This window comes from Cyprinus carpio, chromosome B18 (assembly GCF_018340385.1).
Source record: "Cyprinus carpio isolate SPL01 chromosome B18, ASM1834038v1, whole genome shotgun sequence".
In the NCBI taxonomy this organism is placed as follows: domain Eukaryota; kingdom Metazoa; phylum Chordata; class Actinopteri; order Cypriniformes; family Cyprinidae; genus Cyprinus; species Cyprinus carpio.
Window position 1 is genome coordinate 2,773,946 of NC_056614.1, and position 12,385 is coordinate 2,786,330.

General features: G+C 36.7%; 1 protein-coding gene across 9 annotated transcripts in view; it reads left to right on the forward strand.

The window, feature by feature from the left end:
* Positions 1 to 12,385, forward strand: part of LOC109073896 (kin of IRRE-like protein 3) — a 196,828-nt gene that overhangs the window by 176,081 nt on the left and 8,362 nt on the right. The window contains exons 10-16 of one of the 9 annotated variants that reach the window (XM_042743450.1): positions 3,497 to 3,597; positions 5,244 to 5,454; positions 7,974 to 8,081; positions 9,249 to 9,272; positions 9,358 to 9,441; positions 10,772 to 10,881; positions 11,515 to 11,601. In XM_042743450.1, coding sequence (XP_042599384.1) covers positions 3,497 to 3,597; positions 5,244 to 5,454; positions 7,974 to 8,081; positions 9,249 to 9,272; positions 9,358 to 9,441; positions 10,772 to 10,881; positions 11,515 to 11,601 — 725 coding nt within the window. The remainder of the gene's footprint in view (positions 1 to 3,496; positions 3,598 to 5,243; positions 5,455 to 7,973; positions 8,082 to 9,248; positions 9,273 to 9,357; positions 9,442 to 10,771; positions 10,882 to 11,514; positions 11,602 to 12,385) is intronic. The other 8 variants (XM_042743451.1, XM_042743452.1, XM_042743454.1 and 5 more) reach the window with 8 other exon arrangements.

Below are 12,385 nucleotides of genomic sequence, written 5' to 3' on the forward strand. Positions count from 1 at the left end.
TGTGAAGATTATCATGAACAAAACGTAAGAATCAAATAAACCTTTGTTGGTCACAGAGCTTATTTTCTGCAATAATCCATACGCCAATGTAAAAATCCGTTTTTTGTTTTTGTTTTTTAGGGAAACAGGTGAACTTTCAGGTTGGCCTACAAAAATACATCTTCACTGTGGTGCTCTATATAACATGATATACAATTTGCTACTGAAAACATTAAAATTTTATGCACTGTATAAAATACCCAAAAATCTGCCTCAGCCCATGGAATCATTTTGGGACAGGATTCTGTGAGGTGATGCCACAACATCACCCCATGCTGAACCATTCATCATGACTCTTGTACGCCCCCTACTGTCACAAACCTATGCCCTGCTGTGTGCTCTATCTGTCTCTCTCTTTCTGTCTCTTTCTCACCCAGCCTCCAGCCTTCCCACTCCCCACGGAGTTCCTTAAACCCAGCATTCTGAGGATAAGTGATAAGCTATCTAATTATATTCCTCATTTACAGCCTGATCCATGGGCTGATTCTTCTGAGCCACCAAGCGCTGGCCTTACCACCATCAGCGGGGAATGATCTGAATGTATTTACCTTACGCCTGCAACTACACACACACACACACACACACACACACACACTCCTGCCTTTATCCTGTGCTATCGTGTGGATTATGATTTTGTAGTCGAAGGGTAGCATGCACATAGCATGCACACATTAGGTATCGCTGCAGCATTGGCATCTAATGAAGGGGTGCGAAGTGTAACATTCCTCTCCACCAGCCTGATATTCCCCTCACTTCAGCACTCCATCTGCCTCATGCTCATCTAGATGCTAATTTATTCTAATAAGAGCCAGTTAATAAACTGCAATTACGAATCAGTCGAGAGACACCGCCGCATATGATTGGCACGTGCATGATTGGTGGATTGGGTAGAATTTGTTTGTGCATGTGCATCTAAGTGCAGCTTTTGGCAGGGTTAGGGTTGGTAACCCATTAAGCAGGGAAGTTACTGCGAATCTATCCTAGAGAAACACTGTTTACCTTTACATCAATGCATTGCCTTGTTTCGTGCAATTGTGGAAAAATTGGGTGAGCCGTAGCATTAGTCAAAGTTCAAGGCCCCACGGTTAAAATTGAGCACGAAGAGACGCTCCGGGGGCCCTTATCTTTTCAAAATACCATTTCTCCGCCATTGGCACTCTACCGATTGCAGCCTATAGAAATAGACTTGCAGTTGGCACGCTGAGTCTTATCTCCTCGGGAGACATGAGGCCTGCCATAAATCAGTTCTTTTCAAGATTGAAAATGAAGACCAGACCCTCACTCCGTCACCCTTAACACAACTCTTAAATAGACCAGCCCACAGGAGACTCCTTTACGAGTCTGCCCATTCAAAGCGAATACAATACTGCTCTTTCCTTTTAAAGCCAAATTTCTAACATGCCATTGCAAGGCTTTAGTACTGTACACTTGATTGGCAGATCCTACAGATGAGATCTTTAGCCTGCTCAGTTAAAGTTTTACATTGCTCTCAACCATCAGTCGGCAGGATTTGTCGATCTTGGAACTGGTAATGTGTATGGCAGCCTTGGTGCGTGCTTCTGCAGCTCCACAGGGCGAAATTTAACAGTTATGCAAAAACTCTGCAACTTATTCACATACCAACAGTCCAGCTGTCCAAATGTGGGTCATTATACAGTGCACCGGATTCATGAATGTCAAGGCTGCTTGACCGACGCAACTGACTTTCTGCACACAGAAAGGGGGTGGTAAATAGTAAGTGATGTTTTAAAAATGATGTTTGTGTACATTTTCTAGTAAATGAGGATCAAATGATGAAGAAGAGTGTTATTATAGCCTGGCTCACATCCAGACTAGTAGTATAGTCAAGTGCAATTTTACCATTTAAAGAGCCAATTCAAGTGTCAGGAGTGATGCTGTCTCACTAAAACATACCAGATTGCTGTAGTCTGCCAGATAGTAGTCAATCCCATAGTCAATCCCATAGGCAATCCCATAGACTCCCCATGTTAAACTGCCCAACTTTACAGCAGAAAAAAAAAAAAAAAAAAAAAACATGTTTACAGCCTGGTTCAAAAAATCATTTTGGTCTATATAGCTAATTTGCCCATCATGACAACTGTGAGGGGGGTGATTTTTATTTTTTTTTATAACTCATCCGTTTAAGTTATGTTAAGCCTTCAAGTTCTGCATAATTAAAGGAGTGACCACTTGGATTGCTGCTACTGACACTGCCGTCGAGCTAGGTGGGCGTGGCTTCAGCAACCAGCTCCCGCCTTTTTGTCCGTTTTCGATTATTCGGGAGTCATGTGTGGTGATGGGCTGCCAAGATGGCCTGCTCCGCCCACTTTGAGCTTCAAAAATGTTCTTCAGGTAATTACGGTTGATGTCATGGACACTACGTCCATGTTTTATACAGTATATGGTATGTGGGCATGCGCATATTGTTTTTTTAAATCAGGGATCTCCAACCCTGCTCCTGGAGAGCTACTGTCCTGCAGACTTCAGTTCAAACCCTCCTCCAACACACCTCTCTGTAATTATCAAGTAGCCCTGAACACCTTGATTAGCTGGTTCAGGTGTGTTTGACTGGGGCTGGAGCTGAAATCTGTAGGACAGTAGCTCTCCAGGAGCAGGGTTGGAGACCACTGCTTTACATAGTGACATCGCCACCTACTGGCATGGCATGTATAATGCAGCGTTTTTAGTCCTTTTCACAGATCTGTGTGAATGGGGATTCTTTTAACAATTGCTCTCTGTATGCATGTTTTTTTTTTTTTTTTTTTTATGCAAACTTTTCCATTTTTAGTGCATCATTGTCGCAAAAACAAACTCTGAAATACCACTCTGACATTATTGTGTGTATTAAGAGCACTGGGCTTTGGCATTTATTAGATCTGGGACAGTGTTGCACACTTATTGCTATCATGTACATAGACTCTCAAGTGGCCAAGACCAAATGTGGGTATTGGAACAGGCCCATAGTGTTCCTATATTTTAAACAGTAGAGCATGGCATTAGCCACAGCAAGGTTGTGGGTTTGAATCCCAGGGAATTTGATTTGAGTGAAGTGATAAAAATGTGTACCTTGAATGCAATGTTAGTCTGTCAAATGCATATATGCAAATTTGCCTAATTTATTCTATATATATAAACAATGCTGTTAGAAAGTCAGTTCCACTCAGTGCACCTTTCCCAAAATTCCCATGTCTCTTCCCAACTTCAGGAACTGCAAGACGATGTGGAAAATATGCATGCATATGTGATATGAATGATTAGATGGAATAGAATGTTGCCATAAAAAATAGTAAATATTCTGGTGTTAATAGTGGCTAAAATGCCAATCGTAACAAAACAACACTTGATCTTTTCTAGTTTCGAAGAGATTCCTATGATTCTCTCTAGCAACCAGGGAATACATAGTGTTAGCTGCAGTTTTGAGTATGTGAGTGACTATGTGCATCTGTTCTCTCCTCAGGACCTCCAACCATCTCAAGCACACAGACCCATCAGGCTCCACACGGGGAGAAAGGACAGATCAAATGTTTCATCCGCAGCACGCCACCCCCAGACCGCATTGTGAGTTACTTAACTCTCTCCTTCCAGTGACTCAGCTCAGACAGGACTGCAGCTGTTGAGTGGGTGGTTGCTGTTGTCACATGGCTCGTGTGACTCCATTAGACTCAGTAAACACAGTCCAATAATGCATAACGCACTCATGAGTTACGATCTGTTTAATAAATGAAATTGCATCTCAAATCATTTGTTTCCTCTATAGGAGTGAACGGGTATTAGACATGGCAGGCTTACAGCCCTAATTTCTCATTTAATGCATGCTTATGCCCTGTTACCACAGATCCAATTAGGATTTACCACTCTTAGATGAACTGTCTCCTCTCCGGGCCAATTTTTGATTCATTACTCACATTGTGCGTGCATGTGTGTGTTTGTGGCTGTGCGCATGGAAGTGCATAGGTAATCTCTGTGCAATGTTTACCCGTGTGGCTTTGCTTTTATTGCCATGCTATTTCTAAATGTCAGTTGAATGGGAAAGACTGCTCCTGTGGTCCGGAACAACCAGTAATAACTTTAGAAGTGTAATAACACCCATAAAGTAGGTGAAAACAAACACGGGTCTCTCTTTCCTTCTGAAAAGACCGGCTCGCACTAGCAAGCTGATTCAGAATAGTTTATGTTGGTTAGTGCTAGTCTACATGGTAGAGGCATGCTGTTTACTAGCAAAAATTGCTGTTTGTGAAGCTGGAAAGGAGGTTTTGCTGGTTAAGCCAGCCTGGTGGTAAACAGTACTCTTACTAAGTTTTGTTTTATTGATTTATTGTATAGAAAATGCCTTGAATAATTTTAGTTTTGTATCCCATCTGCCCCATTGTTCATATTCAAACATAAATGTATGTAAAGATATATATATATATATATATATATATATATATATATATATATATATATATATATATATATATATATATATATATATATATATATCTGTTTGGTTTTATTTTTTATGTCAAATAAAATGGAATGAAAATGATAAATGTTGGCTATTAGCGCTAATAAAGAAAGTTATTTATTTTTTATAGCATTTTAGTTAAAGCTTATTTTATTTCATGTATTTTATTTCATTTATTTATTTTTGAATGCATTTCGTCTTTGTTTTTTGGTTTCAGTTTTACATTTTAGTTAACTATAATACTATATATTAAAAATACAACTGTTCTAGGGTGACTATACACCCTTTTTTCCCCTGATATGTCCTGGCTGATTTCTAAATATACAAAAATATCAGAGTTTTGGCTTTGTTTTTCTTAAATTGTCTTGCTGAAGGAAAAGGCTAAAAAGTAGTTTGACCAATAGCATTCAAGCTTTGTTCATAATCGTCCAATTGTTGCATGTAAAAAGGCGGGATCTCCAAAGCCAAAACCTGGACATTTTAGCCAATTTAGAAAAAAAAAAAAAAAAAAAGGACATATGAGACCCTGCACCACAAAACCAGTGTTAAATTGCTGGGGTATATTTGTAGCAATACATACATACACACACATATATATATATATATATATATATATATATATATATATATATATATATATATATATATATATATATATATATATATAATTTTGTAGTGACGCTACAAACCAACATAAAAAAAAAAAAAAAAAAAAACATGCTGGTATTTCAGTGTGGTTTCTTTTGTCCTTCATCAGGCCTGGTCCTGGAAGGAGACTGTCCTGGAGTCAGGGACATCAGGTCGCTACACAGTGGAGACAGTAAGCACAGAGGACGGAGTGCTGTCCACCCTCACCATGAGCAACATCGTACCCGCCGACTTCCAGACCATCTACAACTGCACCGCCTGGAACAGCTTTGGCTCTGATACAGAGATCATTCGCCTCAAGGAACAAGGTGGGAGCCAAGGTTCGCCAGGTTTCACCTTCTTTCCTTTAAAACATGGCTGTGGTAGAGTAGAGGTGCAGTGTTTTATAACCATGGTTTCTGAAAAAAAAAAAAAAAAAAAAAAAAAACTGGAATAGACTAGAACTCTTTTTTTTTCTCCATTAAGTTCCATTTATCAAATTAGCAAGTCACATCTGAAACATATTAATATATTTTAATGTTTTCATACCAGATTTAATTCACAAATGAAATAACTGACAGTCATGACCTAAATATGACTTTCATTTACAATAATCAGTAATAAACTTCTGCATTAGTATATTTTCGCACCATGAGCCATGGCAGATTTTAAGTGAATCATTGAATCAGTGAGTTTTTGACTTAAGAGCAGTCTGATTCACTAATGAAACACTCAGTGTGGTAATTCATCAGGTTCACTGGAAAGAATCAGCGTTCATCTTCTTTTATTTAAAACAAGCCTGTGATAGAGTAGCACTGTGCCGTTTCATAGCCATGGTTTTTGAAAGCACTGGAATCTGAGGGGGAAAATAATATTTTCTTCATTACTTTCCATTTATTACTTTATACATTATGAATCACTTTACACAAGCTTAGCAAGTCCCATTTAAATCATATTAATGTCTTTTAATGTATTTATACCAATTTTAGATTACAAATTTCATTCAGTTCTAGCCAAATGATTATTTCAGAGCAACATCAATAGTAATTGCACATTTAACTGCAATGTCAATAAATCATATAAATTTATTAACAACACTTAGCACTATTTAATTTGCAGCCTTGTTACAGTGATTCATTTCTCTCTTGTGCCTTTTTTACAATCTATCTCCTCAATGCTTTCATAGTTTGGATTTGTTTACATGCAATATTTTTTAGTCCTGTTTTGACTGACTTTAATGGTTCTTTAATGGATCTGTTTTCCAAAAAAATAACTTTTGGTCATAATTTTTACTCATTTCAAACCCTAATGATTAGAAATTTTACATAATGTGCTGGTCGTTCTGTTCCATGACATTACATTGAATGGGGACTAAAGTGTTCAAGCTTAAAGATGCAAATGCATAAATATATATTATAAATACAACTGTTCTAGGGTGACTATACACCTGTTTTTCCCCGACATTTCCTGGCTGATTTCTAAATATCCAAAAATATCAGAGTTTTGGCTTTGTTTTTCTTAAATTGTCTTGCTGAAGGAAAAGGCTGAAAAGTAGTTCAAGCTCTGTAGATAATCGACCAATTGTTGCATGTAAAAAGGCGGGATCTTCAAAGCCAAAATCTAGACATTTTAGCCGATTTAGAAATCTCAGCTTGGGAAAAAAAATAAAAAAAGAAAAAGAAAAAAAAGGTCTTAAGTCACTGGGGGTATATTTGTAGCAATAACCGAAAATACATTGTGTGCGTCAAAATTATTGATTTTTCTTTTGTGCCAAAAATCATTAGTATATTAAGTAAATACCATGTCCCATGAAGATATTTTGTAAATTCCCTACTGTAAATATATTAAAACTTATTTTTTGACTGGCAATAAGCATTGCTATGGACTTCATTTAGACAACTTTAAAGGCGATTTTCTCAATATTTTGATTTTTTTTTGCACCCTCAGACATTCAAGATTTTCAAATAGTTGTATCTCAGCCAAATATTGTTCTATCCTAGCTACATCAGTGGAAAGCTTATTTATTCAGCTTTCGGATGATGTATAAATCTTTTTTTTTTTTTTTTTTTGTGGTCCAGGGTCACATATGGTTACCCTAGACTTTTCTGAAGACTTCTAAAGCCAAACAATGTCTTTATGTGACAAACATTTTTGGGAAAACTATTCCTTTCATTAAAACAATATATATTTCTGTGTTTATAAAAACTGCATACAATAATTCAGACAATAATCAGGCATAAACTGTGAATACACAGAGGTCAAAATGCTAGGTTTGTACTGGGAGCCAGTAATTAACTTTGTGTAGGTACAGCTTTTTGTCTGACTCAGCCTCTCATTATCATTTGGCCGTAAAATCTGGCTCCCATCTTTCAGTTTAAATATACCAACAAGAGCACAAATAAAACAGTTGAGTTGGCTCTAATTAACCTAAAGCCACAGCTTCTCAAAACACTCCTGAGATTGTTGGAATCCACATTACACCCACGTTCTATCAGAGTCCGTAAATGATGGAGGTGAACGATAAAAGCCGACGCAGGGTTCAGTTCATGCACACGCAAGACATGTTATGTGTGTGTCATGCGCTAAAACATATGTGATAATTGGCATAGCTGCAAATTGTCAGATTAAACTGAAGGTACCTGAGTTTTTGCTAGAAGGTGATGGTGGTGTTAATTGCCTGTGCAAGTTCTTTTGAATAGACGCCTTGAAGGTGAGAATGTCTCCTTGACACGGCATTTGACTCCATACAAGTATGAGTCTGGAAATATGTCCGGGTCTGTGTTTGAGCGCTTATTTACTGGATTTACTCATCCTGTCCATGCTGTGTTATTGTAGAAGGATCTGCTTTGTTTTCCAACAGATTCCCTCCCTGTTGCCGTGATCATCGGCGTGGCAGTTGGCGCTTTCGTTGCTTTCATCGTCCTCATGGGAACCATCGGCGCGTTCTGCTGTACGCGCTCTCAGAGAAGTATGTACCTCTCAGCTCATCGCGTTCCTGCATGTCCATCACCAGAGAACGCTAAGTGCTCCTCAGTCAGACAAAGAGCAGGGTGTTAGGGTGTTCATGTCACTTCACAGAAACCGAGCCTTTATTTCTATATCTTCCTTTTCGTTGAGTGTTTGTGTAGGGTTGGGCGGCATGATAGTTTAGAGCAGAAATGCATCAATTGTCTGCAATGCTGCTGAAAATCCTACAGTAAAAAACTCTAGCTGTTCTCCAATGTCTTTTGCTTTGCTGCACTGTGTGTTTATAATAATTATAGCTAATTTATGGGTAGGATTAGGGTTAGGTTAGGGTTAGGGATGCGTCCTCTTTTTCCTGGACATGTCCTGGCTGGCATTTCTAAATTGCCTAAAATGTCTGGGTTTTGGCTTTATTTTCATATTGTTGTCATACTTGTTGAAGGTAATGGCTGAAAAGTTGCTTGACCAATAGCTTGCATGCAGTGTATACATAATTGACCAATCGTGGCAAGTGAGATGGTGGGATCTACAGAGAACAATCAAAACAATGCAAATACGATGGTAATTATAAAGTATGTGTAAGTAATTGGGAAGTCGATGGCAAAAACCCAGACATTTTAGGCAGTTTAGACATGTACGTATGGACACCCTAAGCTAACTGGTCAGATTTAACAGTTTAACAGTAGAAATGTTGCAACTTGTTTCATTAATTGAATTAATTAACTGAACAGGTGCACAAATATACACGAATTGGCTATTTTTAATATAGCGTAGCTTATTCAGTTATACTTTATATGTATTTTATCTTTTTTTATTTAAAGCTGCTTTTTAGTGCATTTAGTGCCACCTGAAAAAAAAGGAAGCAGAATATTGCATGAATAAAAACTATTCTCATAATTTTGACTTTATTCTTTAAACATTACCAGTGCATTCATGATTTTTTTTTTTTTTTTTTTTTTTTTTTTTTTTTTTTAATGTGGCAGTAAAATTCTGATACTTTTTTTACTTGTGTGCTTAAAAAATACAAATTTTCTTTCTTTTTTTTTTTTTTTTTTTTTTTTTTTTACTAATGCTATACAGTACTAAAGCTTTTGTCATGCCGCCTACCCTTATCTCTGTGTTTCTTATTTGTTTTCCTTTTACCGCGGCCATCCTCTGTCATGATCAAAAGAGAAAACAGCTCATCCATGTACAGGTTAGCGTCAGACAGTAAACAATGAGCTTGCCGTTTCCGATTGTTGGTGGCATTGGGTTGAGCATGTTGTTGTTGTATGCCACAGAAGACGCTCACCTGGTTATGCCTACACTGCCCACCTCCATCTGTGCTCAGCAGAGAGAACTTGCAAGCAAAATTAAGACAGAAAGTAAGACCTGTTACCTGACCGTCACCAATTATCTGTAAACATTGTTTTTCAATGCGTCAACATGAGCTGTGTGATTCTCTGTGGTGCCTCTTATCTTAGTTCTGTGGTGTTATGCTGCCTTCAAGTCCTCATGGGAAGTTCCACTCAAAGTTATGGATGTTTGGATGTTGTAATTATAATGGAACATAACTTTAGGAGCAATAAAATGCAAAAATTCATATTTCTCTCCATTTAAATTCAGGAAACTATTTTTGAAGAACAAGGTGTGTGATTGATATTTAAGCTTACTTTTGTATATAAATTTATGTGACCACAGTTTTTTTTTCTTTTTCTTTTTTTTTTCTCACTCAAGCTTTTTAGAATGAATTTATTTATTTATTTATTTATTTATTTGTTTGTTTGTTTGTTTGTTTGTTTGTTTGTTTGTTTGTTTGTTTGTTTGTTTGATTGTTTGTATGATAATGGAATAACGTTGATGTAAAAATCTATTGTTATAAAACCATTTAATTATGTACATCTTTAAAGCCATCTGTAAAGCTTGACATCAAAAATTATAATAATATAATTTTGCTGCAGATGCTGATATTTACAGTATATGGCCAGAGAGTAAAATTAAATTATGTTTATAACTGTTATCTTTATAACAGTATAACAGATCACTTGTATATAATACATGTAAATATCAATTGTCACTCTATATCTCCTGATAACATTTTTGTAAGATGATATTTAAATGAGATAAACAAATTAACATTCCTCAAAAACTTGATGGATAATATTTGATAGTCACATTTTAGCATGACTTTTCTAAAAAGAAAAAAAAAAAGAAAAAGAAAAATGTATGGATAATAAAGTAAACCTAACATGCATCTGCATCCGTCCATCAGTTCATCTTGAAATATTACTGATAATGAAACAGTTATTTTTATATTTACTTTATAAAAGTAAGTAAATTTTAGGCGTTTAGTAAATTAAGTTTTGAACATGTTGATAACTTAGAGGCCCTGTAGGGATATTATAGGTTAATTCTTAAAATCATAAATGTATGAATCATTATATACTGTTACTTACAGAAAAGCTGGGACTCATTTATGTGTGCTGATCTCATAAATATGCTAATTTTGACATGACTTGAAGGCAGCATTCGTTTTCATGGATTAAAGCAATGTGAAGTGGCATGGAGTAAATATATATATATATATATATATGTATATTTATTTTTATATATATATATATATATATATATATATATAAGGCAGCATTCGTTTTCATGGATTAAAGCAATGTGAAGTGGCATGGAGTAAAGTAACACTTGTCACTTTCCTCTCAGACCTCAAAGGCGTGGTATCAGCCAAGAACGACATTCGAGTGGAAATCGTACACAAAGATCACAATGCAGCCCGAGAAAACGAGGATCACTCCGCCATGAAACAGCTCATGGTGAGTCATGTTTCTGAAGGAAGAAAACAGTAAACATCCCACTCGCCATCACCCCATCAGCACCCCCAAATCAACAAGCTAGCTCATTATGCTAGTCCCTGTCACATCCATAGCTAATGAATGCTAATCATCCCCACCCCAACACTAATAGCACCATCTCCCTCGCCACTGCTAACGTCAAACCCATGAATAATTCAGCATAAGTGTGAGAACCCTGCTGGCCTGCATGCCTATATTTAGCCCCCAGCCTGTATTTCCTAGGATGACATGGGCATAAATGTAACCATAGTGATGCCAGTGTTCAAGTGGTCCTTTTCTCCTGGAGCCCTTGGTGAACTTCTGTCAAAACATATGCTGCCACCATCTCTGGAAGTTTCACTCATTGTCACACAAGCCTTCTGTTTGGGCTCAAGATGTATAACTAGACTATAGACAAAAAATAAAAATAAAAATGAGAGGACACCTTATGAAGATGCTGTTGCATTGCAAATGATGTGAAGAATATTCACAGGAGATTGCCCCAGTTGAAGTAGCTTTCCTTCTGGAATATCTTTAAGCGTTTCGGAGCACCAGAACTCACACAGTGAGAGTAACCCAGATTCTAACGTGTGAATGGGTCTGTTGTTGCCACAGATCGAACGGGGAGAGTTTCAGCAGGAGTCCGTTCTGAAGCAGCTTGAGGTACTTCAGGAAGAGGAGAAGGAGTATCAGCACATCAAGGTATGTCTCTATGGGATTTGAAGGAAGTGATATAAGAAAGAGAGAGGTTGTTTGATATATGACACCTCACTGAAACATTGTCAATGCATATTTTTATAGAGCTGTCAATCGATTAAATCTAATAGTGATTGGTGTCATTTTTCTGTTGTTAACATGTTAGCACATCATTTCTGGGAACACTTTATTTTTAGTTCACTTTAGACATTATACAGACTAACTGAAATAAGTACATGTCAAATTAAAAGGATAGTTTCAAAAATTAAAATCACACTCAAGCCATCTTAGGTGTATATTTTTTGAATATAACTCCTATTGTATTGGCTGAAAGAAGTAAGTCACATACACCTAGGATGGCTTGAGGGTTAGTAAATCATGAGGTGTGGTATTGATGAACCCTTTAACATCCATTGGAACCTTTCAGTTACACAAAATTTTCTTAATAGTGGTTCTTCAGATTCTCAACATTCTTCACATTAATAAAAAATGGTTCTTTTCAGAATTGTTCACTAGTTCTTTGAACTTTTATTGTTAGCAACAGTAATAATTTATGTGTATAAATAGATATAAATAGATATCCTTATTCATGTGCAAATAGCAAATAACATTCTTCTCTTATAATTAATATTTCATATTCGTTGAGCTGCGATGATAATTAAATTTCTCGACACACTTACTGATTATATTTTACCTTTGTTAAACACCCAATCCGGGCTTGACTTATAAATAAAAAAGCCATTAAGAAAGTGTTTCTCAGTCATTTACTCAAACATGAGCTCGCTCTGTT